Genomic DNA, 24,687 nt, shown 5'->3' on the forward strand with positions numbered 1-24,687 from the left:
ACTGGAGTTTCCACCTACGTCAATAGAAATCTTGTTACATGACACTAATGGTGCTTGTTCTCAGGGTTCCATGTGCAATGTATTTAATTCCAATCATCTCAGCAAAGATTGTACAGGGACAGCTGGCGAAAGGGCCGACAATAGTGAAGAGTGTGGGGACTGCAGTTGTTCAATGTCCCAGCAACAAAGCTAGCTTGTTGCCATGGAGACACTACTTAAAAAACATTTTTTTTTGATTTCAGTATTACCGAAGTCACCAATGGACACTGAAAAAGTCTAAATGACAAGTACCCCTTGTACTGAATTAATTAAAATAGCAACTCTGTGTGCTGATAATGTTCCCCATTAATTTTATTCAATGCCATTATTTCACTAATGAAAATCATCCAGTGATTCAAATCAAGTAGGAATTTAGTACTAATTAATCAATAGATAATTCAAATGAACCAACAATTGAGAGTAGACTAGTAATTCATTTTATTTGTGTATGTTTGTGTTTGATTGATGATGTAGGGGTTAATTGTGTATGTGGGGATCTCCTGCCTTCTAGAAAAGCCAACTGTCCCAGCCATTGCCAGGTGAGCTTTTGGCTGAATGGTAGCAAGTCATAGGCAAAAATATAAACTGGTCCCAAGTCCAGCCTGAAGCCGACCAAATTCTCGCCATCTCCTTTTCATAGACGTATCTTTTCCTTGCAGTAGTGGTACGGTCAACACCTCCCCAATCTGTTACAAGATTAAAAAGCACATGGGGTCAGTATCTGTGTCACTGTTTGTACCAGCACAATTTTCTTTTTAAAGCAGTCACGTCTTCATTCAGCTCTCGGTTGTTACTAGTGTATGATGCACATGTACACACACATTTTACAGCCCACTCATGCAGGAAGCAGTTTCCTGAGGCAATTCCTCTGCAGTGGATCCTGTTCTATTTATGTTGCCAGCTAATTTATACAACAGGTTTGCAACGATATGGGGACAAGTTTCTAAATCAGCGCAGTTCAGGCACAAACACTTAGCACACGTGCTACATTCCTGTGTGCTGGCATTAATCATTTTAACAGGCTGACAATGCCTTAAAAATGAACGGGGGAGCATTCTTTCAATGACCCAAGTCTTCATACATAAACTGCAGCAATTAGAAAACATGCCCCAATATAGTAGCAGCAAAGATTAAAGGTGCAAGGTAGCACAAGGGGAGGAACACATCATGCTGGTATTCAGCAGACGAAACATTTAGTCAATTCTTTATATAAGGTTAGAGTGCAAGACCCGGCTGAATTGCACAGCTTAGTAATTAAAGGCTTTCGACCAGATGCCCAAAGCGGTAAGTGTCCTGTAAAATATACAAGTGATGTACGAGCATCAAAATGCACGAAAGCTAGCAACTTCTTGTCAGGTTTGCGCTTTTGTCTATTAGAAATACATCCCCGTCAAGTTGCCCTTCAGTACCAGGGTGTGTAATTCTCCCACCCCTATATACTTTAATGAAGAGATAGTGTGACCCTTTCACAAAATTAGCAACTGGGGTCCTTGGTTTGCAATTTTAAAATGACTTTGTCCTCAAATGACATCACAACCTGTCTCAGCCTTAACATTCTATTCAGGTTGTAACTGAACAAAACATTAATTTCATTATATAATTCTTCCTGTATTCTTAATTAGAGAATTGTAAATGAAATTAAATGTTAAAATTAAAGTCGTTCCCAACTGTTTTTTTGACAGATACATGGAACATTCTGTTTTAATGCTACTCAGATCCCCTCCCTGACCTTTTTCCAGTACAATGACACTTCTCTCGCCCTGAATAAACAAAAAGCCTAATCAAATGCTGGGCTTTATATCTAGAGGATGAGAATACAAGGGGGCAGAAGTTATACTGAAGCTACACAGCCAGAGTTGGAAAAGACCTGGAGTACTGTGTTCAGTTCTGTGCACCAATGGGAGTCCCTGGCCAAAGACCGCCCTAAGTGGAGGAAGAGCATCCGGGAGGACGCTGAGCACCTCGAGAGTCGTCGCCGAGAGCATGCAGAAAGCAAGCGCAGGCAGCGGAAGGAGCGTGCGGCAAACCAGACTCCCTACCCACCCTTTCCTTCAACCACTGTCTGTCCCACCTGTGACAGAGACTGTAATTCCCGTATTGGACTGTTCAGTCACCTGAGAACTCAATTTTGGAGTGGAAGCAAGTCTTCCTCGATTTCGAGGGACTGATTATGATGGTGATGCGCCACATCTTTGCAAAGATATATTGGCCTTGGAGGGAGTACAGCGTAGATTTACCAGAATGATACTGCTAAGAGATGTTATGAGGGATTGCACAAACAAGGGTTGTATTCCTGCAAATTTAGATGGTTAAGGAGTGACTTGATCGAAGTTGTTAAGATATTAAGGGGAAATGATAGAGTAGATAGAAGGAAACTTGCGCTGGTTGGAGTCTAGGACTGGGGACATAGCCTAAAAACTACAGCCGTATCTTGCAGGAGTGAAGTGGTAGTTTGGAATTCTCTTCCACAAATGGTAGTTAATGCTCGGTCACGTAACAATTTTGAGTGAGATTGGTAAGATTTATGTTAACCAAAGGTATTAAGGGATATGGGGCAAAGTTGGTATATGGAGTTAGGTGATAGATCAGCCATGATCTCATTGAATGGTGGAACAGGCTCGAGGGGCTGAATGGCCTCCTCCTGTTCTTATGTTCCCTGTAATGGAAAAAGTAACCAGTATCTCCCACAGTCCATCTCCTTATTTCTGGGGCTAGGCGCCAATGTCTACTCCAAGCCCAGCAATTCGCAGCTACTTTGATTACACAAACTACCAGTACGGTAAGGACTCGAACGTTCTCCCAGTATTGCTATCACATCATTTCCTGCAACACCACACCAGAGCTTCTGAAATATCCTCCCTTTTCCTCAGTCGATGACTCCCCTCCACCGCGGTTGACTCTGTCCATCCCATTTGCCACACTTCCACCCTCAACCCTTCCCAGAATCATGATAGGCTCATCTTTGTCCTCACGTTCCACCCTAGCAGCCTCCACATCCAAATAGATCATCCTGTGCTACCTCCAGCACGATACAACCAAACACGGCTTCTGTGGCCCTCCCTGTATTACAAATGGACCGTTCCCTCCATAACACCGCTCATTTCCCCCAGTTTACGTGTACTTCCAACGTAGCACACTATTTGCTGGCAACGATGCGGCCTCCTCTACATGGGGCGATCAAGCACAGATTGTCCAGTCCGCGTAACCCTAAACTTCTGGTCGCTTGCCACTTTAATTCTCCAATCCCATGGTCCCCGACATCTTACTGTTCCAATGCAAGCACCTCATCTTTCTACTTGGCACTTTACAGCCTTCTGGTCTCAACATTTGAGTTTTAACATCTTTTGACCTGAACTACCGCTCCCATTTTCTCTCAAGTCAGCGGGTGCTGGTAATGGAGGATGGCTGCAGCAGAGCCACTGAGAGTAGAGGTGTGGGCTGGGTGTTTCCCATCAGTACATAGCCAGTACTTATCTTTTTATGCCATTTTCTCATTACCTCCCATTGTCTTCACTTTATTTAATCACTGCTGCCCACCAGCCTCTCCCATTTGTTTGTCCCAACTTAATTGCTCAAAAATGGTTAATCTCCCATTGACCCAAGATGCTGACTGACCGGCTGAGTGTTGTCAGTATTGTTTGTATACAAGATTTTTTTTTTGTTCTATGTAGTTTGAGAAAAAGGTGAGAATTAGTCTGCAAGATCACTGGGTTTGCAGCCATCTAGGCTGACACAGTGCAGTACTTAACACTGTATTTATGTGTAGTACCTCACAGCACCAAAGATGATTTTGTTCAGAGAATAAGTTTCTGGCTGAATGGGGATCTAGCACTCCACCATCACTATCCAGTAGCACTATGTTCAATTGGAGAAATAGGCTGCATGTGGTGCATAGGAAGGTCTGTCAGCCCAATGGTTCATATTCACTGTGTACATGGTTGATTTGGGGAAGAGAAAGGAAACCATCCACAACAGTGAGTTTCTCCCAAGACTCGGGTGCTTTAGCTGAGCAGTCACTATTCCTGACAGAGTTCACTTTCCTGACAAGCAATGCAGTGGATCCCACAGTACTAGGGTCAGAAAGCAAGGTGCATTCTTCATGTAGGACCCTACAAAGCACCATCTATCTTGAGTGAACTGCACAGTGTAGCATTCGATTAGAATTAGAATGCCTCAGTAGCCCCGTCTGTTAGGGGAAGGGGACTGTAACAAAGCAAGGTCTAAACTGATTAACGGTTGACTGCTAATTGACATGGAATTGCTACTATTTTATCTAAAGACAGCTCAAATTGGTTTCCAAAAAAATTAGTGTAGAATTTCATGTCATACACTTGCCAAGCAAGGTCAATGAAACGCCATCAGTGAATACCTACAAAGCTTATTTGGTTTTCAAATGTTTTAAAAATGAACAATTACTCTTCCTCTGTATAATTTTGACTAAACCTAGTACGTACTTTTTGAAACTTGCTTCAGAGGCATAACCCCACAGAAGAACAATACATTATGCATCTTGATGTTAAACAGGAAGCCTCAAATATAACAGTGCAAACACTTGGCAGGAATGAAAAAGATACTTCAGGTAGCATCACATGGTGGTTTAAAGAGCAAAGGTTACCACTCCTCCCCATTTACTACTGGACTCTCAGCCAAGAATTCTCAACATAAATGCACAGCCCATACCCAGCAGCTGTTATTGGGACAAGTACATTTGTTACAGATTTGTGTACATCAAGAACACACTGATGAGGAATTGCTTTGTGCAAATTAGTGATCTACAGCAACTTAATTCAGGCAGATAAATCTGCAATTTATTAAAGAAACCAAATCCATTTCAGAGATGGATACATGGGAATGGGCAAGAAAAAAAATCGACTTTTCAACCAATGAAGTCCTTTTTCTGAAGTGCAGTCACTATTATGCAGGAAGATTAAGGGGAAAAAGCAGGAACATGTAACCCTCCCCTGCATCGATCTTTATTCCTTCCCCTGCCATTCCCCCACCCCACACATCAATCTCTGAAATCGAGTTGGTTTCTTTTAGCATTTGCAGGTTTATAAACGGCTCAGTTGCCAGATGCAACTGGCTCGGGCTGCTGGTGGCTCAGTCATGTTGCTGAAGTCTGCAGACTTGCACAAAGCAATTAATCAGCGTGGCAAAAAGTTGAAACCGCTTGTTTCACCGCCCCCCCCCCCCCAACCCCTCCCCTCCCTCCAAAAAAAATAGATATATATTAAACCCAGCGTGCTGACCAAACCTCAAAATTAACCCCAACCCAGACAAATCCACAAGAGGCACAGAATTGCAATTAGAATCTCCCCCGTTCCCTTCCCCCCCCACCCACCCAAAAATTCAACTTGCTCAAAAACCAGGCGAGAAAACAGGGCAAATTTAGTTCAAGATTTTCTTTTTTTTTTAAAGAATAAAAAAAGTGAAAACACAAAAGTTCAGTAACAAAAAGAAACATCGCGCGTACACACACAGACAGAGGAAATGCCAGGAGCCTCTCAGTTCCCTGTGTCCATGTGGGTGGGGGGGGGGGGGGGGGAGAAGAGAGAGCCGGGCCCTTAAAAGGGCCTTTGGGTTGTTGTTTGGGGGGGGGGGGGGGGATTGGTAAGTTTCCAAGTGTAAGTTCTCAAATGTCCACAAAGTCCGTGAGATGGGTCTTTCTGAGAATGGGTGGGGATGTGGGAAGAGCGAGAGAGAGAGAGGGGAAGAATGCAAGGTGGTGTAGTACCTCCTCCCGTCCTGCGGCGGCGTCGGTGTGCGTGGTTGGGGGGGGGGGGGGGTCGCTGCCTAGAACTCCTGCGACTGCTGCGAGCTCTTCTTGCCGCCGGACTTGCCGCCACCGCCGCCGCCGGTAGCGCCGCCGGCCGGGCCCGAGCCCGACTTCTTGGGCAGCAGCACGGCCTGGATGTTGGGCAGCACGCCGCCCTGCGCGATGGTGACGCCGCCCAGCAGCTTGTTGAGCTCCTCGTCGTTGCGGACGGCCAGCTGCAGGTGGCGCGGGATGATGCGCGACTTCTTGTTGTCGCGGGCCGCGTTGCCCGCCAGCTCCAGGATCTCGGCCGTCAGGTACTCGAGCACGGCCGCCAGGTAGACGGGAGCGCCGGCGCCCACCCGGTCGGCGTAGTTGCCCTTGCGCAGCAGCCGGTGCACGCGGCCGACCGGGAACTGCAGGCCGGCGCGCGACGATCGCGTCTTGGCCTTGGCCCGCGCCTTGCCGCCGCCGCCGCCGCTTCCTCCTCCGCCGCCGCCGCCGCTGCTGCTCTTCCCTCGTCCCGACATCTTCTTTTCTTGGCTTCACCTGTTCAAAATGGCCGACGCGGCCCGTAGGCGGGGCGCCCGTCTTTTTATAGCCGCCCGCCGCGTCGTCACGGCCAACCCCCCCTCCCACCATCCATTGGACCGCCCGTGGTCCCGCCTCCCCGCCGATTGGTCGGCCGCCACGTCCGTCGAGCGGCGCTCGCCCGCTCCCGCGCGCCTCGCCCCGCGCGCTCGCGGATTGGCCGAAGCAGCCCGGCGCCGACCAATGGGCGGCGGAATCCTGTTTGAATTCTCTGAATGGGAAAAGGCGCGTAAAATTAAAGCGGGCTCCGGCCGCAGGTTTTACACACACACACACACACACATTGGCGCGCTTTTTAATCATTTTTAAATTTATTTTGATCCGTGCGTTTGGTTTTAAAAATATTGATGGGAAACTTTTTTATTGTTTTTTTTTCTTTTATTATTAAAGAAAAAAAACAATTAAAGACAGAAAAATGCTGCTAAATGTAGGCTTAACAAAGAGTTTATAATGTGACTTTTAATAAAGTGTGTATCATTTAAAGCGAGTTGTTTTAAGATTCCACTTTTGTGAGATCTCATTCCGAGTCTGGGACAAACTTTTAGTAAATGCCTCGGGAGAACTTTAGGATTGATACAGTTACAGTACCCAAGATATATAGTTGCTAATTACAATTTTATTTCATTGGTGCAATCAGGTTGTAATGAAAAAGAAAGGTCAAAATTTGCAAAATTGCTGGAGAAACAGAAAATGCAGGTCCACCCCGTTATAAACTCCAGCTGCGGAATGTAACTTCCTCTCCAGCTGCTGCTGTCCATTTCAGTCACTCTGGTTTATTTGAGAGCTCGTTCGATTGTTTAAGACCCACACAACATATATTAGCTGTAACACATTAAGCAGATCAAATTGACTAAAGTTGCACAAGCCGCTGAACTGCAGGGAGAATAAAAACACCCACAGGAAATAAAGAACAGCATGTGTTGTGAATATAGAAGGTTGTGGTTCAAAACCCACTCCAGGGAACGGAGCACAAAAAAATTCTAGGCTAATCTCCAGTGCAGTGCTGAGGGAGTGCTGCACTGTCGGAGGTGCCGTCGTTCGGATGCGACGTTAAACCGAGGCCCCGTCTGCTCTCTCAGGTGGACGTAAAAGATCCCACGGCACTATTTCGAAGAAAAACAAGGGAGTTATCCCCGGTGTCCTGGCCAATATTTGTCCCTCAATCAACATCCCTAAAAAAGATTTTCTGGTCACCATCACATTGCTGTTTGCAGGAGCTTGCTGTGCGCAAACTGGCTGCTGCATTTCTTGCATCACAACAGTGACCTCACTTCAAAAAGTATCTCATTGACTGTAAAGCGCTTTGGGACGTCCGGCAGTCGTGAAAGGCGCTATATAAATGCAATTCTTTCTCTTTTGTTAATTGTGAAAGGTTGCAGCCCCTCTTCCACTACTTGAAGGGGCTGCTGCTGAACGTCTGGATCCACTTCAGTCCCACGCTCCCGATCATTGGCCGCCCGGTGGGGGGCACGGCCTAATCGGAGAACCGCCTCGTGGGTCTGCACCTGGGCCTGGCCGAGGTGGGCATCCCCCAAGTCCAGGTTGGACGCGGCACATGGGGTTGGTTGCTCTGCCTGCCTCTCTTCCGGGGTCTTGTCCGTGCCCAGGTGGCCCTGGAGAAGGAGCACAGGAATGTCTGCCGGTATCCTTGTGGCTATATAATATTATATAGTAATATTATTTAAGTTTATAAACATCCATTTTTATGCATTACTTTCTTTATTATTGTTTATTAAAAATCTAGGCTGACACTCCAGTGCAGTGCCGCACTGTCGGAGGTGCCCTCTTTTGGATGAGACGTTAAACCGAGGCCCCGTCTGCCCTCTCAGGTGGATGTAAAAGTTCCCATGGCACTATTTAAAAAAAGAGTTATTCCCGGTGTCCTGGGACAATATTTATCTCTCAGAAGGTAGGTACTGCAGGGAAGTTAATGGCCAAAGCGATCTCCTGAACTCATTTCGATTGGCGAGGTGGGTCACAGAGGAATTTTCCAGATATTTCTCCCCCAAAATTGGCCTGTTTTTTAAATATCTGTTTTTTTGCCTCTCCCAGGAGATCACATGGTTTGGGTTGGAGAGTGTATCTGTCGTGATACAAAAGGTATTGCAATTGTGTGGGACCAGGCTCGATGGACCAGATGGTCTTTACCTGTCCGCCATTGTTCGTACGTTTGTTTGTATGTAATCACCATCACTAAAACAGATTATCTGGTCATTATCACATTGCTGTTTGTGGGAGCTTGCTGTGCGCAAATTGACTGCTGCGTTTCCCACATTACAACAGTGACTACACTCCAAAAGTACTTAATTAGCTATGCAGCACTTTGGGACATCCAGTGGTCGTGAAAGGCGGTATATAAATGCAAGTCTTTTTATTTGTGCCCATTTAAAAGAGAGGCAGTTTTGTTTTGGTTGAACACAGTGTCTCCTTATTGGTTATTATGGAAACGCCATAACAACATGCGAGCTGCTTCAGGGCCACCCAGGCTGCTTGTAACTTCTGCTGCCCAGTTCAAGCCATCTTTCACGTGTATGTGGAGTGCGAGAGGTTGCAGCCGCTGTTTTATTATTTAATGTCCCGGTGTGGGTGGGCAGGTCGGGGGCATGTTTGTGGGTCTACTCCTGGGCCTGGCTTTAACAGCAATTCACAGACGCGGGATCAGTGCGGCCCGCTGGGAGAGTCTCTCTGGCTACCTGCCAGACTGGGGGGAACACGGCCAAGAAGGGATTTGTAAACGAGGATCAGGATTTTCAAATCAATTCATTAGGGCAATGAGGAGACAGTGGGTTTGGTCAGACCAGAAAGAAAGACTTTCATTTCTAGAGTTCCTTTCACGACCACTAGACGTCTCAAAGCGCTTGACAGCCAGTGAAGTGCTTTTGGAGTGTAGTCACTGTTGTAATGAACAGGGGCAATAAGTGAATGGCACAGGATAGGAGCAGCAGAGTTTTGGATCCGTTGGAAGTGAATTGCTAAAAGAAAATACAATTGAGATCTGGTGTAAAAAATAAATGTTTACAAGACATTATATAAACCCTGGAAGTTTTAATCTTCAGCGCTCTCAGGAACAAGGCTCTGTGCCAGGAATGTTAAAAGTGAAAATGGACCCACTGTAGTTCTCAGGAAGCTGGCAAGCAGGAGGAGAATCCACAAGTCAAACAGACTTAGAGGAAACTTCCACTGTCAATGGGGTAAGGTACATACAGAGGCAGTTGATGTTAGGGAGGTGGAAATAAACAGTCTTTTTCATGGAATAAAAACAGAAAATGCTGGAAATCTCAGCGGGTCAGGCAGCATCTGCGGAGAGAGGAACAGAGTTAACGTTTCAGGTCTGTGACCCTTCGTCAGAACAGGGAAAGTTCGAGATGTAACAGATTCCTTAAGGAAGTGCAGAGGTAGTGAAAGGGAGGGAGAAAGAAAGAAAGAAAGAACAAAAGGGAAGGTCTGTGAGAGGGTGGAAGGCAGGAGAGATTTAAGAGACTAAAAGGATGATGGGCAAAAAAATGAGATGGTAATGGCACAAGTTAGGAAACAAGAGATGAGTCTAGACGGGGTGTGAATGGCAGAATCATCACCAGCTGCCGTGGGAAAGAGAAAAACAAAGTGAGGGGTCGCATGAGGAGTGGAGTGAAGCTCAGGGTCAAACGGGATATGAGGCAGCGCACCCTCGAGTACAGCCTGAGCAAGGTGTGGGTTGGAAGGTGGAGTTTCGAGCAGGACCTGAGCAGGCTGACTCTGCTGCTGCTGCTGCAGAATGGAGAGAAAGGTTGGAGGCGAGACTGGAGAGACGCTTTGCTTATCAGATGCAAAAACAAACCTTAGACTTCTTTTTGTAACCGACCGATGCATAAGAAATAGGAGCAGGAGTCGGCCAAACGGCCCCTCGAGCCTGCTCCACCATTTAATAAAGATCATGGCTGATCTGATCATGGGCTCAGCTCCACTTCCCCGCCCGCTCCCCATAACCCTTTACTCCCTTATCGCTCAAATATCTGTCTTATCGCCACCTTAAATATATTCAATGACCCATCCTCCACAGCTCTCTGGGGCAGAGAATTCTATAGATTTACAACCCTCAGAGAAGAAATTCCTCCTCATCTCAGTTATATATGGGTGGCTCCTTATTGTAAGACTATGTCCCCGAGTTTTAGTTTTCCCTATGAGTGGAAATATTCTCTCTGCATCCACCTTGTCTAGCCCCCTCATTATATTATAAGTTTCTATAAGATCACCTCTCATTCTTCTGAACGCCAATGTATATCGGCGCAACCTACTCAATCTATCCTCATAAGTCAACCCCCTCTTCTCCGGAATCAACCTAGTGAACCTTCTCTGAAAAGCCTCTAATGCAACTATATCCTTCCTTAAATATGGAGACCAAAACTGTTCGCAGTACTCCAGGAGTGGCCTCACCAATACCCTGTACAGTTGTAGCAGGACTTCTCTGCTTTTATACTCTATCCCCCTTGCCAATAAATGCGTTGGTGCACTGTTGCTGTGTCGAGTCCCCTGCTGATGTTCTGGAAAGCTCCCCGAAAAATACAGGCCTAGTTTAGAGCTAGGATGAAATGGAGGTCATAAGAACATAAGAATTAGGAACAGGAGTAGGCCATCTAGCCCCTCGAGCCTGCTCCGCCATTCAACAAGATCATGGCTGATCTGGCCGTGGACTCAGCTCCACTTACCCGCCCGCTCCCCGTAATCCTTAATTCCCTTATTGGTTAAAAATCTATCTATCTGTGACTTGAATATATTCAATGAGCTAGCCTTAACTGCTTCCTTGGGCAGAGAATTCCACAGATTCACAACCCTCTGGGAGAAGAAATTCCTTCTCAACTCGGTTTTAAATTGGCTCCCCCGTATTTTGAGGCTGTGCCCCCTAGTTCTAGTCTCCCCGACCAGTGGAAACAACCTCTATCTTGTCAATCCCTTTCATTATTTTAAATGTTTCTATAAGATCACCCCTCATCCTTCTGAACTCCAACGAGTAAAGACCCAGTCTACTCAATCTACCATCATAAGGTAACCCCCTCATCTCCAGAATCAGCCTCGTGAATCGTCTCTGTACCCCCTCCAAAGCTAGTATATCCTTCCTTAAGTAAGGTGACCAAAACTGCACGCAGTACTCCAGGTGCGGCCTCACCAATACCCTGTACAGTTGCAGCAGGACCTCCCTGCTTTTGTACTCCATCCCTCTCGCAATGAAGGCCAACATTCCATTCGCCTTCCTGATTACCTGCTGCACCTGCAAACTAACTTTTTGGGATTCATGCACAACGACCCCCAAGTCCCTCTGTTGTAATTTCTCCCCATTCAAATAATATTCCCTTTTACTGTTTTGTTTCCCATTTGTCATACATTTGTACCTGATTAATCGTGCACCAATACATTTGTTTGGTACTATGAGGAGACTGAACTGATACGAGATGTCTCTCCAGAGAGAATGGGGAAACATCAAGAGGAGCATCTCCTTTCAGAAGTGCCACTCACCCATCACCCCTGTGCTCACTGACCTCCATTGGCTCCCGGTTAAGCAACGCCTCGGTTTTAAAATTCTCATCCTTGTTTTCAAATCCCTGCATGGGCCTCGCCCCTCCCTAGATAGGGTGGATAGGAAGGACCTATTTCCCTTAGCAGAGGGGTCAATAACCAGGGAGCATAGATTTAAAGTAGTTGGTAGAAGGATTAGAGGGGAGATGAAGAAAAGAAAATTCACCCAGAGGGTGGTGGGGGTCTGGAACTCACTGCCTGAAAGGGTTGTAGAGGCAGAAACCCACATCACATTTAAAAAGTACTTGGATGTGCAATTAAAGAGCCGAGATCCACAGGGCTACGGACCAAGTGCTGGAAGGTGGGATTAGGCTGGGTAGCTCTTTGTCGACCGGCGTGGACGTGATGGGCCAAGTGGCCTCCTATGTCATAATTTTTCGATGATTCTCTCTGTAACCTCCTCCAACCCTATACTCCCCCTAGACCTCTGCTCTCCATCTATTTTGGCCCTTTGAACATTCCCAAATTTAATCGCTCCATCATTGGTGGCTGTGCCTTCAGCTGCCTAGGTCCTAAGCGCTCATATTCCCTCCACCTCTCCATTTTTCTTTTCGCCTTTAAGACGCTCCGTAAAACCTCATTCTCCGACCAAGCTTTTGATCAGTTGCCCCAACATCATCTTGTGTCACTCGATGTCAAATGTTTTTTTTAATTACACTCCTGTAAAGCGCCTTGGAACGTTTTATTATGTTAAAGGCACAATGTAAATATAAATTGTTGTGTTGTGCAACTCTTTCTGGCCTGCTCAGGGTAGGATTGATGGAATCCTGGGAGTACATAAGAACATAAGAAATAGGAGCAGGAGTAGGCCATACGGCCCCTCGAGCCTGCTCCGCCATTCAATAAGATCATGGTTGATCTGATCAAAGACTCCGCTCCACTTCCCAGCCCGCTCCCCATAATCCCTTATCCCCTTATCGTTTAAGAAACTGTCTATTTCTGTCTTAAATTTATTCAATGTCCCAGCTTCCACAGCTCTCTGAGGCAGCGAATTCCACAACCCTCTGAGAAGAAATTTCTCCTCATCTCTGTTTTAATTGGGCAGCCCCTTATTCTAAGCTCATGCCCTCTAGTTCTAGTCTCCCCCCATCAGTGGAAACATCCTCTCTGCATCCACCTTGTCCAGCCCCCTCATAATCTTATATGTTTCGATAAGATCACCTCTCATTCTTCTGAATTCCTATGAGTAGAGGCCCAACCTACTCAACTTTTCCTCATAAGTCAACCCCCTCATCTCCGGAGTAGGCTGTGTCTCGCCCACAGGTGTTGTGTCGACAGTGAAATCAGGGGGAAGTGACGATTAAACAAGAGAATTCTCCCACGAAGACTACCAAAGAATGGGAAGCTCTTTCATGAAAGTTTATCCAACAGATCAATTGGAAATTCCAAACGCTTCCTGAATGGAGCCAACTATGATGGGCGTGAACATAACATTACATGGATGGTCTTACAGGTGGAAAACCTTGACAGGGCAGAGACCAAGACAGATCCTGTGATAATGACGCAGTCTGATGTGGCCACCGGACCTATTTTATTTCAAATCAATAAAATTCAGATGTAACAAAAGTCAGAATCAGGTATCAATAATAAAATCCAGGATGTTCCTTCCTGTGGATCTCCAATTATGTCCATGCACTGAGTGATACATATACAATTCCCTCCCAATAGGTGTGTTTATAAGGTCCCCAAGTTAGAAGCTTCAAATCCAACTGCGCTGTACAAGATGGCACAGCTACAGACCAGTGCCTACCCATTGCCTCGAAGACAAGCAATGCCATATTGGAGGCTTAGTTTCAAACCTGGCATGTCACTAGCATGAAAGCTCCTCTGAGACCAGGCGAGCTTCTATACTGGTCAGACTTCTATGCAAGTCATCCACACACGACACAGGACACTTGGAAGTCAAATCCCTATTGGAGTCACTCCGGAATGCACACCACAGTCTCAAGTTCCATTAGCAAGATGGCGGCTGCACAGGTTACATCACAGACAGTGGGGGAATGGCTGTATTTAAAGTGCTACGCCATTGAGTAAAATAATGCATCAGAACACTGGACTATAAAACTTTCAAACGGCGTTGAAACTAAAGTAAATGACAACATGTGTGTCGCATAGCTAAACCAAGGAGACGACAAAAGATTCATTACTCAGCTGTCAAAACAGTCCCCACACACACGTCCTTTACTGATTGGTGAGAGGTTAAAGGGAGGTTGGCAGTGTGATATGTTTTTTCTTACTGCTGTTACCGGTGATAAGACTTATTCATATTGCCCCATGAATTACGGTTTCTTATACCAGTGGATGAACTCTCAACACATTCATGTGACATTCCTCTATCTGCAACTTTAAGTCTGGCCTCAACCCATTTATTAAAAATGGGTAAACGCCTCCATTAAATTAATAGAGTAATATCAGATTTTTGGATATTAAGGGATATGGGGACAGTGCAGCAAAGTGGAGTTGAGGTAGATGATCAGCCATAATCTCATTGAATGGTGGAGCAGACTCGAGGGGTCGAATGGCCTACTCCTGCTCCTATTTCTTATGTTCTTAAACATTCACAAATAAAATTGATGAAAACAAAAACATAATTTCCAGCAAAATATCATTCCTGGTAACTCACCATGTTCGGGGAGGGGGATCAGTGCATTTGGCTACCACATTGCAGCTCACCTGACGCACTGCCCCCACGCCCCATCTGCCTGGTGATCCATTTCACGTGAACATTCACCACACATAAAGAGTCATTTTAACTTTGATCATTGGACAGACTCTGTGTAAGACGAATGCTCACGTCACATGAGCGTGTTGAAAGTTCATCCACTGGTAGAAGAAACTCTGATTCTGAGGGTAATATTAACACCAGCAACAGCAGTTAGAGTCAGCAGTCCATCGTACAGCTTGCTTGATTTTCCTTCCCATAAACGTCAACGGAAAGGTCATGCAAAGTGCAAACATGGGCCGCTAATGCGCTATCGCCCATTTTTCACCCGGTGCTAAAAGTTAAAATGACCCCATATCACGTCTCCGTCCACTGATATCGCCGACATTTGTCACGTATTTAAAAGAAAAATAAAGAGAATCTCCAGCAGAATGTCACCCTGGTACCTCACCGTGTTTGGAGGGGGGAACGGGTGCACGGTTCAATCGCATTCCAGCTCATCCGACGCACTGCCCCCACCACCCCCATCATTCGAGTGACCCATGGGACAGAGACAGACACGACAGTCTGAATGTCAGAACCATCATTACTGAGGAGAACGCAGCCGGAACGGCTAGGTTCAACGTGCTGCAGCAAACCCTCAACTGCGAAGGGAAACATTTAAAAACATGATCAGATTCTCTATTAAAACATGCAGTCGCCAACGTGAATGAGACATTTTTTTTTAAATCAACTTTTATTTCCAAAGATGATTAAGGAAGCGTGTGTTCTCTTTTGAGTCTGGATTTAAAGTAGCATTCAGGACAGTGCAGCCCATAGGAATCTATGGGAAAGTATCTACAGGTCATTATTTAGTGCGTCCTATCTTTAAATGGAGTATTTCTATGGGGTTAGACTGGCCCTCATCATAACAGCAGGTGCCACTCTGAAAATCAATAGCAGGTACTGTGTGATTGACGACCTTTCAAATACATCTCCGCCTTCACTGTCTCAGCAGTTTAGGTGTCGAGTGGGATGTCTGGCCATTTTCCAATGGGACCCCAGGAGTCCTTTTCTTCCCATTTACATATCCGACCCTTATGTCCGTGGAGGCATTAGTTATTGAGGTTATTAAGGTTCTTTTTGATAAATTTTCACTCTTAGCAAAGCAAATCTGAGAAACTTGCGTTGTGATCCCATTCCCAGCGCAGACACCATTCCAGTCAGCTGACAATCTGCACGAACTGGAAACAAAATGGCTTGTCAATGATGTCCAGAGTGTTACCTGCTGCTATAAAGTGACTGCCTGTAGGAGCTAAGACAATTTCACATCATAAATAAGACTATTCTCATATCTTCCCCATCCCCTCTCAAAATACTAGATTAAAATTTACTATGTACAATAAACTTTTTACACGCGTACCTCACAAGGAACCACCTATAAATACCTCTTTGAACCAGGTCAACACCCCCTTAATATGGAATTGAGGCACCTCAATATTTGCCTGAAAAATAAAAGCTAGAAAAACATTTGTGGTTGGGGGATCCAGTCCATAAGGCCTGTTAACCGTTGCTGTTTAACCATCATCTCCCTCAGCCCTCATGATGTATTGGAGGCCATGGCTGAGAGAACGGTTCCGTTCTCCATCCTCGGTATCATATCTGGGAAAAACTTTTTATGAAACTCTCAATTGTTCCTCGACTCTCAGCTTACCTTCTTCCTACTACACAGGAAACCTCTCTAACCTGACTTCTGTGTATCCATGGAACAAGGTACTCAAGTTATTGCTACTGAGGCGTTGGTGTGTTGCAAGATAGGATATAAGGTGTTTTTGTTCACAGGCAGTGCCGCCAAACACACTGCAGGTTCGGCCTCACACTAGCATGAATCTATCTATATACAATATGTATGATGACATGCCTCAGACACCACATTAACTTATTCACTGAAGGCTACCGTTGTGATGATGTTCATCAAAGGCTGTGCCCATTGGGTGCGGCTGCAATGGTTACGGGTACAGCGGCTATTTTTCATGCCAGTTTTATCTCAATTGTGGAGAATTTTACCTACATGTCAAATTCCAGGCCATCACCCAAGTTTCAATCCTGTACATTCTGTTGCCTCGGCCCCAAGCTCTGGGACTCTCTGCCTAAACCTCTCCGCCTCTTTACCTCTCTTTCCCTCCTTCAAGACGCTACTCAAAACCTACCTCTTTGACCAAGCCCTGCCCTAATTTGTCCTTCTGCGGCTCGGTGTCAAATGTTTAATCTCGTAACTCTCCTGTGAAGCACCTTGGGATGTTTCACCACGTTAAAGGCGCTATATAAATACAAGCTGTTGTTGTAGATGGTACACTGGCGATTGTTAGAAATCTGAAATAAAAACAGAAAATTCTGGGAAACACTCAGCAGGTCAGACAGCATCGGTGGAGAGAGAAACAGAGTTAACGTTTCAGGTCGCTGACCCTTTGTCACCAGTGGTTCTGATGAAAGGTCATCAACCTGAAACGCTGACTCTGTTTCTCTCTCCATAGATGCTGCCTGACCTGCTGAGTGTTTCCCAGAATTTTCTGATGATACTTTGAAATTGTTTTGTTTAAGATATACACAAAGTGTACTGAATCCCCTTGCCCTGTTGGAGCATTCATAAAATCATAAAATGATACAGCAGAGAAAGAGGCCAATTCAGCCCACCGTGCCCGTGCCAGCTCTTTGAAAGAGCTGTCTAATTAGTCCCACTCTTGCCCCATTGCCCTACCATTTTCTCTCCAAGTATTTATTTAATTCCTTTTTGCAAGTTACCACTGAAACTGCTTCCACCACCCTTTCAGGCAGTGCATTCCAGATCATAACAACTCGCTGCTAAAAAAAATCAAATCTTTTGCCAATTAACTTAAATCTGTGTCCTCTAGTTGCCGATCCTTCTTCCACTGGAAACAGTTTCTCCTTATTTACTTTTATCAAAACTCTTCGTGATTTTAAAGACCTCTATTAAATTTCCCCTTAACCTTCTCTGCTCTAAGGCGGCAACTGCCAGCTTGTCTTGTCTCTCCATTAACTGAAGTCCCTTATCCCTGGTACCATTCTCGTCACTAAGGTCTTGACATAAGAAGATAAGAATTAGGAGCAGGAGTAGGCCATACGGCACCTCGAGCCTGCTCCGCCATTCATTATCATGATCTCAACTCCACTTTCCTGCACTATCCTCATATCCCTCGATTCCCTTCAAGTCCAAACATCTATCGATCTCAGCCTTGAATATACTCAACGAATGAGCATCCACACTTAGGGTAGAGAATTCCAAATATTCACAACCCTCAGTGAAGAAATTTCTGCTCCTCACTCCTAAATGGCCAACCCCTTATCCTGAGACTATGCCCCCTAGTTCTAGACTCTCCAGCCCGGGGGAAAGCCTCTCAGCATCTACCCGGTCAAGCCCTTTCAGAATCTTACATGTTTCAATGAGATCACCTCTCTTTCTTCTAAACTCCAGAGAACATACTCAAACTCTCCTCATAGGACAACCCTCTCATCCCAGGAATCAATCTAGTGAACTTCCATCGCACCCCTTCTAAGTATACGCTTCCTGAGGTAAGGAGAGCAAAACTGCGCGCAGTACTCCAGGTGTGGTCTCACTAAAGCCCTTTACAGTTGCAGCAAGATTTCCTTACTCTCATACTCCAACCCCCTTGCAATAAAGGCCAACATGCAATTTGCTTCCTAAAATGTGGTACCCAGAATTGGATACAGTACTCTAGGTTACAGTTATTACACTTACATTGAGGAAAATGGATGAGAAGATCTGCCATTGAGGCCTGTGGACCTAAACGGCTAAGTGCGGATTAAAGGCAAAACATTTGGACTCACTGGCATTATCCCCCTTTCCCACAGAGAGCGCATACTGTTCTGTGAAAAGAACCCACCTCACCACCTCCTTTGTGTTGGTGTCTTTCAGGGACTAAGGAAATTTATTCACGGTGTTTTTCTTTTTAAGTAGTGAAGGATTTTACAATTGTCTTTCCATTTACATTTTCGAAACATCAATAAGATATAACATCTCGGCAAACACTTAAGAGGTGGCGATCAGTAAAATGACTAAATTCATTAGTCCCAATTAAAACAATAAAACATTATCTCTTTTAAAACATCTGGTACAGCTGCCAAAACCTGCCGCTGTCCTAGGTTTTCAATAAATAAGATTGGGGAAAGGGGAGGGTTGATAGAGAGTTTACATTCAAAGCTAGTGTCACCAAACAAACGCCTTGTGCCTCAGTCCTTGACTCAAGCTCTTCCTCAGCTTCAGTATGTTGAAAGCCCCGTGTTTCTTCCATGCTACATAACAAAACTCAGGAGAGACGTCACTGCACAGTGGCTTTGACAAGCGATAGTCGATGAAAGATGGCAGCACTTCTTTCATTTCACAGAAAAGTCACTGAAAAAAAAAACCAGGATATAAATTACTGCAAAAAATCTCCACTGGGCCCCCCCACCCCTCCCCGAGTGCTTCGTCTCCTGTTGCTCTACACCCCCCGTTCCCGGGTAGTCCGGCCTCCAGGTCCTTTGATCTGACAACCCGCTCAGTTCCCAGCGGCCGCCGTGCCACCGTTGGCGCTGGCTTTCGACTTGGACTTGGACTTGAAAGAGAAGCGCTTGATCAGCTTGCGCGAGAAGCTGCCTGACTTCTTCCGCGTGGACGAGGGGCTGTCGCTCACGTTGGAGAGGTCGTCGTGTGAATGGCTGAAGCCTGGCTCCTTCTGCTTGCTTCTCCTCCGGAACAAAAGCTTTGTGCCGCTTCGGAGAAAGCTGACTGCAGGGAAGGGCGGGGGAGAAAGAGAAGAGGAAACCAAAGTCAGAGCGACATAGGCAGGACCAGAAGTGACAACCTGTGCCAGCACAGACAACAACAAGTATTTATATAGCGCTTTTAACATAGTGAAACTTCCCAAGGCGCTTTCACAGGAGTATTCCGAGATAAAAAATTTGAAATGGGAGGGTGGATAATTGAATATATTTAAGGGGGGGGGGAGATAGGCAGATTTTTGAAGGATAAGGGAATCAAGGGTTATGGGGAGCAGGCAGGGAAGTGGAGTTGCGGCCAAGATCAGATCAGCCATCTTATTGAATGGTGGAGCAGGCTCGAGGGGCCAAATGGCCTACTCCTGCTCCTATTTCTTATGTCCGGGTCGCGTAATGAGAAATTAGCACAGGTGAGCTAGGTTTTAAGGATCGTCTTGAAGGAGGAAAGTGAGGTACAGAGACGGAGAGCCTTAGGCAGGAAATTCAAGAGCTTGGGGCCTCGGCAACAGAAGGTACGCCACCGATGGTTGAGCGATTATAATCGGAGATGGTCAAGAGGGAAGGATCGGAGGAGCGCAGACATCTCGGGTGAATACAACACTAAGAACAGTCAACTATACGGTACAGTAACAGTTCTGATGAAGGGTTGTCGACCTGAAGCGTTAGCTCTATTTCTCTCTCCACAGATGCTGCCTGACCTTCTGAGTATTTCCAGCATTTTCTATTTTTATTTCAGCTTTGCAGTATTTAGCTTTGGTTTCAGTGGTGTGTTGAAGAAAGAAAGACAGCCAATTAAGTACTTTTTGGAGTGTAGTCACTGTGGTAATGTGGGAAACGCGGCAGCCAATTTGCGCACAGCAAGCTCCCACACACACAGCAATGTGATAATCATCAGTTAATCTGTTTTAGTGATGCGGATTGAGGGATAAATATTGGCCAGTTCACCAGGGATAACTCCCCTGCTCTTCGAAATAGGATCTCTTACGTCCACCTGAGAGAGCAGACGGGGCCTCGGTTTAACGACTCATCCGAAAGAACGGCACCTCCGACAGGGCAGCGCTCCCTCAGCACTGCACTGGAGCGTCAGCCTAGATTTTTGTGCTCAAGCCCTGGAGTGGGACTTGAAGCCACAGCCTTCTAACTCAGTGGCGAGGGGGCGACCCACTGAGCCACAGCTGACACCTTGCATGTTTATTGCAAACATCAGTTCCATTTCCCAACATCAGAACCGTGGACACACAAAACTGTCAGGTTAAGGGAGCTGGTTTTAGCAATGTAACTGCCAGGAACCGCTAGAGGTGAGGGTGCTACCCACTTAGCCTCTGCTCCCCCCGCCCACCCCCCCCCCCCCCCCCCCCGAAACCATCTCTCTGCTCCCCAACGATACCATTTCTGCTTACCTTTGTGATCCTTCAAGCTTCTCGTTTCCAGCGCTCCGGTCGACCCAGTTTCGGATTCGACATCGTCCACAGACGGGCGCTCGGAGATATCCGACGTGGCAGCCTCGTCCAGCTCCTGGCTGGCCCCCTGCCGCTGGCTCAGGGAGTCAGTGGATTTGGGAGAGTCCAGCGCACTCTGAGCGCTGCAGTGGGGCAGGGCCGCCAACCCTTGCTCACCCTGCAGGGAGGCGTCCATGGCAGCTGCATAGCCCACGGAGAGAGCCATTTCTTCCTGATCAATGGGGGCCTGTGTCGGAGGGCAAGAGAGGACATCAGTAGGCGCTTGGCAGACATAGCGAAGATCAGCTGACCAAACTGAGATTGACCGTCAATGAGTACTTTTATGTAGTTAGAAACAAGCTGGGTAGCAACACTGTATGACTGATTTAATACATCAGGAGTACCTCAACAACAATGACTTGCATTTAGTTAGCGCCTTTAACGTAGTTAAACGTCCCAAGATGCTTCACAGGAGCGTTATCAGACAAAATTCAACACCGAGCCACACAAAGAGATGGAACGGATGCCAAACAGCTTGAATCAAAGAGGTAGGTATTAAGGAGCTACGTAAAGGAGGATAGAGAGGGAATTCCAGAGCTTAGGGCCTTAGCAGTTGAAGGCACTGCCGCCAATGGTGGAGCGATGAAAATCAGGGATGCGCAAGAGGCCAGAACTGGAGGGGCGCAGAGATCTCGGAGGGTTGCAGAGCTAGGGGAGGTTAGAGAGATAGGGAGGGGGCTAGGCCATGGAGGGATTTGAAGCTGGGGATTGAACATCAGCGTGCCTTGGTCCAATCATCCCTTACCCTTAGGGTTGCCAAACCTCCAGGATTGGTCTGGAGCCTCCAGGAATTAAAGATGCATCTCCAGGAACAGCTGGGAGCAAACCAAGGAGGAAAATCATCGGGGCAATAAAAAAAATTGGACTCTCTTTCATTTTCTGTTATTAGAATTGGAGATAGGAAATAAAGGACTGTTCGACTGGGAGGTGGGAGGACAAAACCTCCAGGAATACAAGCAAGCAAAGAGGGCAACTTTCCCGATGCGCTAACTTCAGCTGAAGACTACACTTGGCCTTGATTCCCATAGTCTACAACATGGGAGATTGACTAGTAATGTTTTAAAAATCTCGCATGAAGCCTTCGATGTTACACATTTCCTGTAAAGCTTTTGTGACAATTCGTAGGCAAATTTATTCTAATCCAGACAGATTTACTAGGCAAATTATCCTGACTGGATCATTCTCCCCGTATGATTGGGTCCTAGCTATTGTCTTCCCCCAGCCCGCGCCTCCACTATCTTAAGATCTGAAGCTGGTCATAGAGAAATCGGTTAAAACAATTGAATGATCGTAAGTTGGCAAATGCTGTCACAAAGTTTACATTTTTGAAGATCTCCCCTGGCATTGCTGCTGGTGAGTCAGAAGTGTGACGAATAAAATGTGACAGGAAATAAGTGCGACGCTGGCCTGTTCTGGATAAGGGATTTTTCTGGACGAGGGGTGGTCACGTTAAATTGGATGGTACAGGTACTGAGCAAGGGGATATGGGGGCTGGCTGGCTTGGGGCTGGGAGTGCGGCAGAGAGATCATGGCCAGGGTGGGGGGCGGTGGATCGTGGGGTCAGGCCAGCAATTGCGGGAGTCGGCAGCGAGGAAGGACTTCAATTTGTTCATGTTGGGAGTTCTGCGCATGCGCCACCCAGTGGCCGGGAATGGCTCTGGACGAGGGGTGGTTCTGAATAAGGGAGTTCTGGATAAGGGAGGTTCAACCTGTATTACAATTAGGATAATTTACACGTTCTACCTCTGTCTCTCAGCTCTTTATCTTACAGATGCAAAAACTATCTTAAAATGCTGAGAGTTTCAGCACCCCTCTCCAAGAATATAGAATGATACAGCCCAGGAGGAGGCCATTCGGCCCATCACGCCTGTGTCGGTTCTTTGAAAGAGCGATCCAATTAGTTTCACTTCCCTGCAAACATTTCCCCTTCAAGTATGTATGAGTTCCACAGTGTCTGGGAATTCTTAATTGACCTGACAATCAAATAAAGCAAGATCTCATCTGTAACTTGAACTCTAATTGGCCCTATCATTCATTTACAAAATTGCAGAGCATTGTGCACTTTAAGACTTAAAGGAACACACACCTACATGGTTTTGTTTTCTTATCTTTATAAACCAGTGCATCCTCTGACTTATCATGAGGAATGACACAGGAGATTTGCTAGTAATATATTATAAAGAGCAATGCATTTATCAATAAGCTTCAGGCAGTAATTCAGTCTCTCTTTGTGAGATATATTATTTAAACTTGCTTTTCATGGTTCATTGTTTCTTCCTAAACTGCTGATTGAATTTGTGCTGCCCGCTGTCAGTTACTCTCTGATTGGCTGGTACTGGGGCAGCATCAGGAGAACTCCCACAGTGAGCTGCAGAAATCAGAGTCCCAATTCCTAGCGGAAGGCCGACAGTTACCTTGGAAACTCCCGATATAATCAGCGTGCTGCGTTTGGTCGGTGTCTTTTTGCTTGGCTTGTTGGCGGATTCTGTCAGCTGCCGGATTGCTGTCTGTACCACTGGATCCAAACCGTTGGCGAGGTGATTATCCGCTGCTTTCCACACACACAAACAATGTTATTATTAGTATGCGAGAGAGAGAGAGGGGCAGAGAGAGAGAGGGGCTGAAAGAGAGAGAGGGGCAGAGAGAGAGAGGGGGGCACAGAGAGAGAGAGGGGGGCACAGAGAGAGAGAGGGGCACAGAGAGAGAGCGAGAGAGAGAGAGGGGCAGAGAGAGAGGGGGGCACAGAGAGAGGGGGGCACAGAGAGAGAGAGAGAGAGAGAGGGGGGCACAGAGAGAGAGAAAGGGGCAGAGAGAGAGAGAGAGAGGGGCACAGAGAGAGAGAGATGGGCACAGAGAGAGAGAGAGAGGGGCAGAGAGAGAGAGAGGGGCACAGAGAGAGAGAGAAGGGCACAGAGAGAGAGAGGGGCACAGAGAGAGAGAGAGAGGGGGGCACAGAGAGAGAGAGAAAGGGGCACAGAGAGAGAGGGGCACAGAGAGAGAGAGGCACAGAGAGAGAGAGGGGCACAGAGAGAGAGGGGCACAGAGAGAGAGAGGAGCACAGAGAGAGAGAGGGGCACAGAGAGAGAGAGGGGCACAGAGAGAGAGAGGGGCACAGAGAGAGAGAGGGGCACAGAGAGAGAGAGGGGCACAGAGAGAGAGAGGGGCACAGAGAGAGAGGGGCACAGAGAGAGAGAGGGGCACACAGAGAGAGAGAGAGGGGCAGAGAGAGAGAGAGAGAGGGGCACAGAGAGAGAGAGAGAGGGGCACAGAGAGAGAGGGGCACAGAGAGAGAGAGAGAGGGGCACAGAGAGAGAGAGAGAGGGGCACAGAGAGAGAGAGAGGGGCACAGAGAGAGGGGCACAGAGAGAGAGAGAGGGGCACAGAGAGAGAGGGGCACAGAGAGAGAGAGGGGGGCACAGAGAGAGAGAGGGGCACAGAGAGAGAGAGGGGCACAGAGAGAGAGAGGGGGGCACAGAGAGAGAGAGGGGCACAGAGAGAGAGAGGGGCACAGAGAGAGAGAGGGGGGCACGAGAGAGGGGGGCACAGAGAGAGAGAGAGAGGGGCACAGAGAGAGAGAGAGAGGGGCACAGAGAGAGAGAGAGGGGCACAGAGAGAGAGAGAGGGGCACAGAGAGAGAGAGAGGGGCACAGAGAGAGAGAGAGGGGCACAGAGAGAGAGAGAGAGGGGCACAAAGAGAGAGAGGCACAGAGAGAGAGGCACAGAGAGAGAGGGGTGCAGAGAGAGAGAGGGGCGCAGAGAGAGAGAGGGGCGCAGAGAGAGAGAGGGGCACAGAGAGAGAGAGGGGGGCACAGAGA

The 24,687-nt window shown here is 46.9% G+C and overlaps 2 protein-coding genes across 4 annotated transcripts in view; both read right to left on the reverse strand.

Annotated features, from left to right (window-relative positions):
* Positions 1–453: 453 nt before the first annotated feature.
* LOC139250089 (histone H2A-like) lies at positions 454–6,371 on the reverse strand. The gene is made up of 2 exons (XM_070872665.1): positions 5,774–6,371; positions 454–725 (listed from the first exon to the last, which is right to left on the reverse strand). Exon 1 carries the CDS (start codon positions 6,322–6,324, stop codon positions 5,833–5,835), a length of 492 nt encoding a protein of 163 aa, XP_070728766.1. The 5' UTR covers positions 6,325–6,371; the 3' UTR covers positions 454–725; positions 5,774–5,832.
* A 10,759-nt stretch (positions 6,372–17,130) lies between these two features.
* c2cd2l (c2cd2 like) overlaps positions 17,131–24,687 on the reverse strand; it is a 158,149-nt gene continuing 150,592 nt past the window's right edge. For 2 of the 3 annotated variants that reach the window (XM_070872673.1, XM_070872672.1), the window contains 3 exons: positions 23,287–23,420; positions 20,774–21,059; positions 17,131–19,383 (listed from right to left, as the gene is read on the reverse strand). In XM_070872673.1, the coding sequence (XP_070728774.1) occupies positions 19,154–19,383; positions 20,774–21,059; positions 23,287–23,420 (650 nt within the window). In that variant the 3' untranslated portion in view covers positions 17,131–19,153. Of the gene's footprint in view, positions 19,384–20,773; positions 21,060–23,286; positions 23,424–24,687 lie in introns of all 3 variants that reach the window. The other variant, XM_070872671.1, reaches the window with a different exon arrangement.

This window comes from Pristiophorus japonicus, unplaced genomic scaffold, assembly GCF_044704955.1.
Source record: "Pristiophorus japonicus isolate sPriJap1 unplaced genomic scaffold, sPriJap1.hap1 HAP1_SCAFFOLD_348, whole genome shotgun sequence".
NCBI classification, from domain to species: domain Eukaryota; kingdom Metazoa; phylum Chordata; class Chondrichthyes; family Pristiophoridae; genus Pristiophorus; species Pristiophorus japonicus.

Coding starts and splice junctions, on each gene's coding strand:
- LOC139250089 (XM_070872665.1), bottom strand. CDS start 6,324: ATGTCGGGACGAGGGAAGAGCAGCAGCGGCGGCGGCGGCGGAGGAGGA.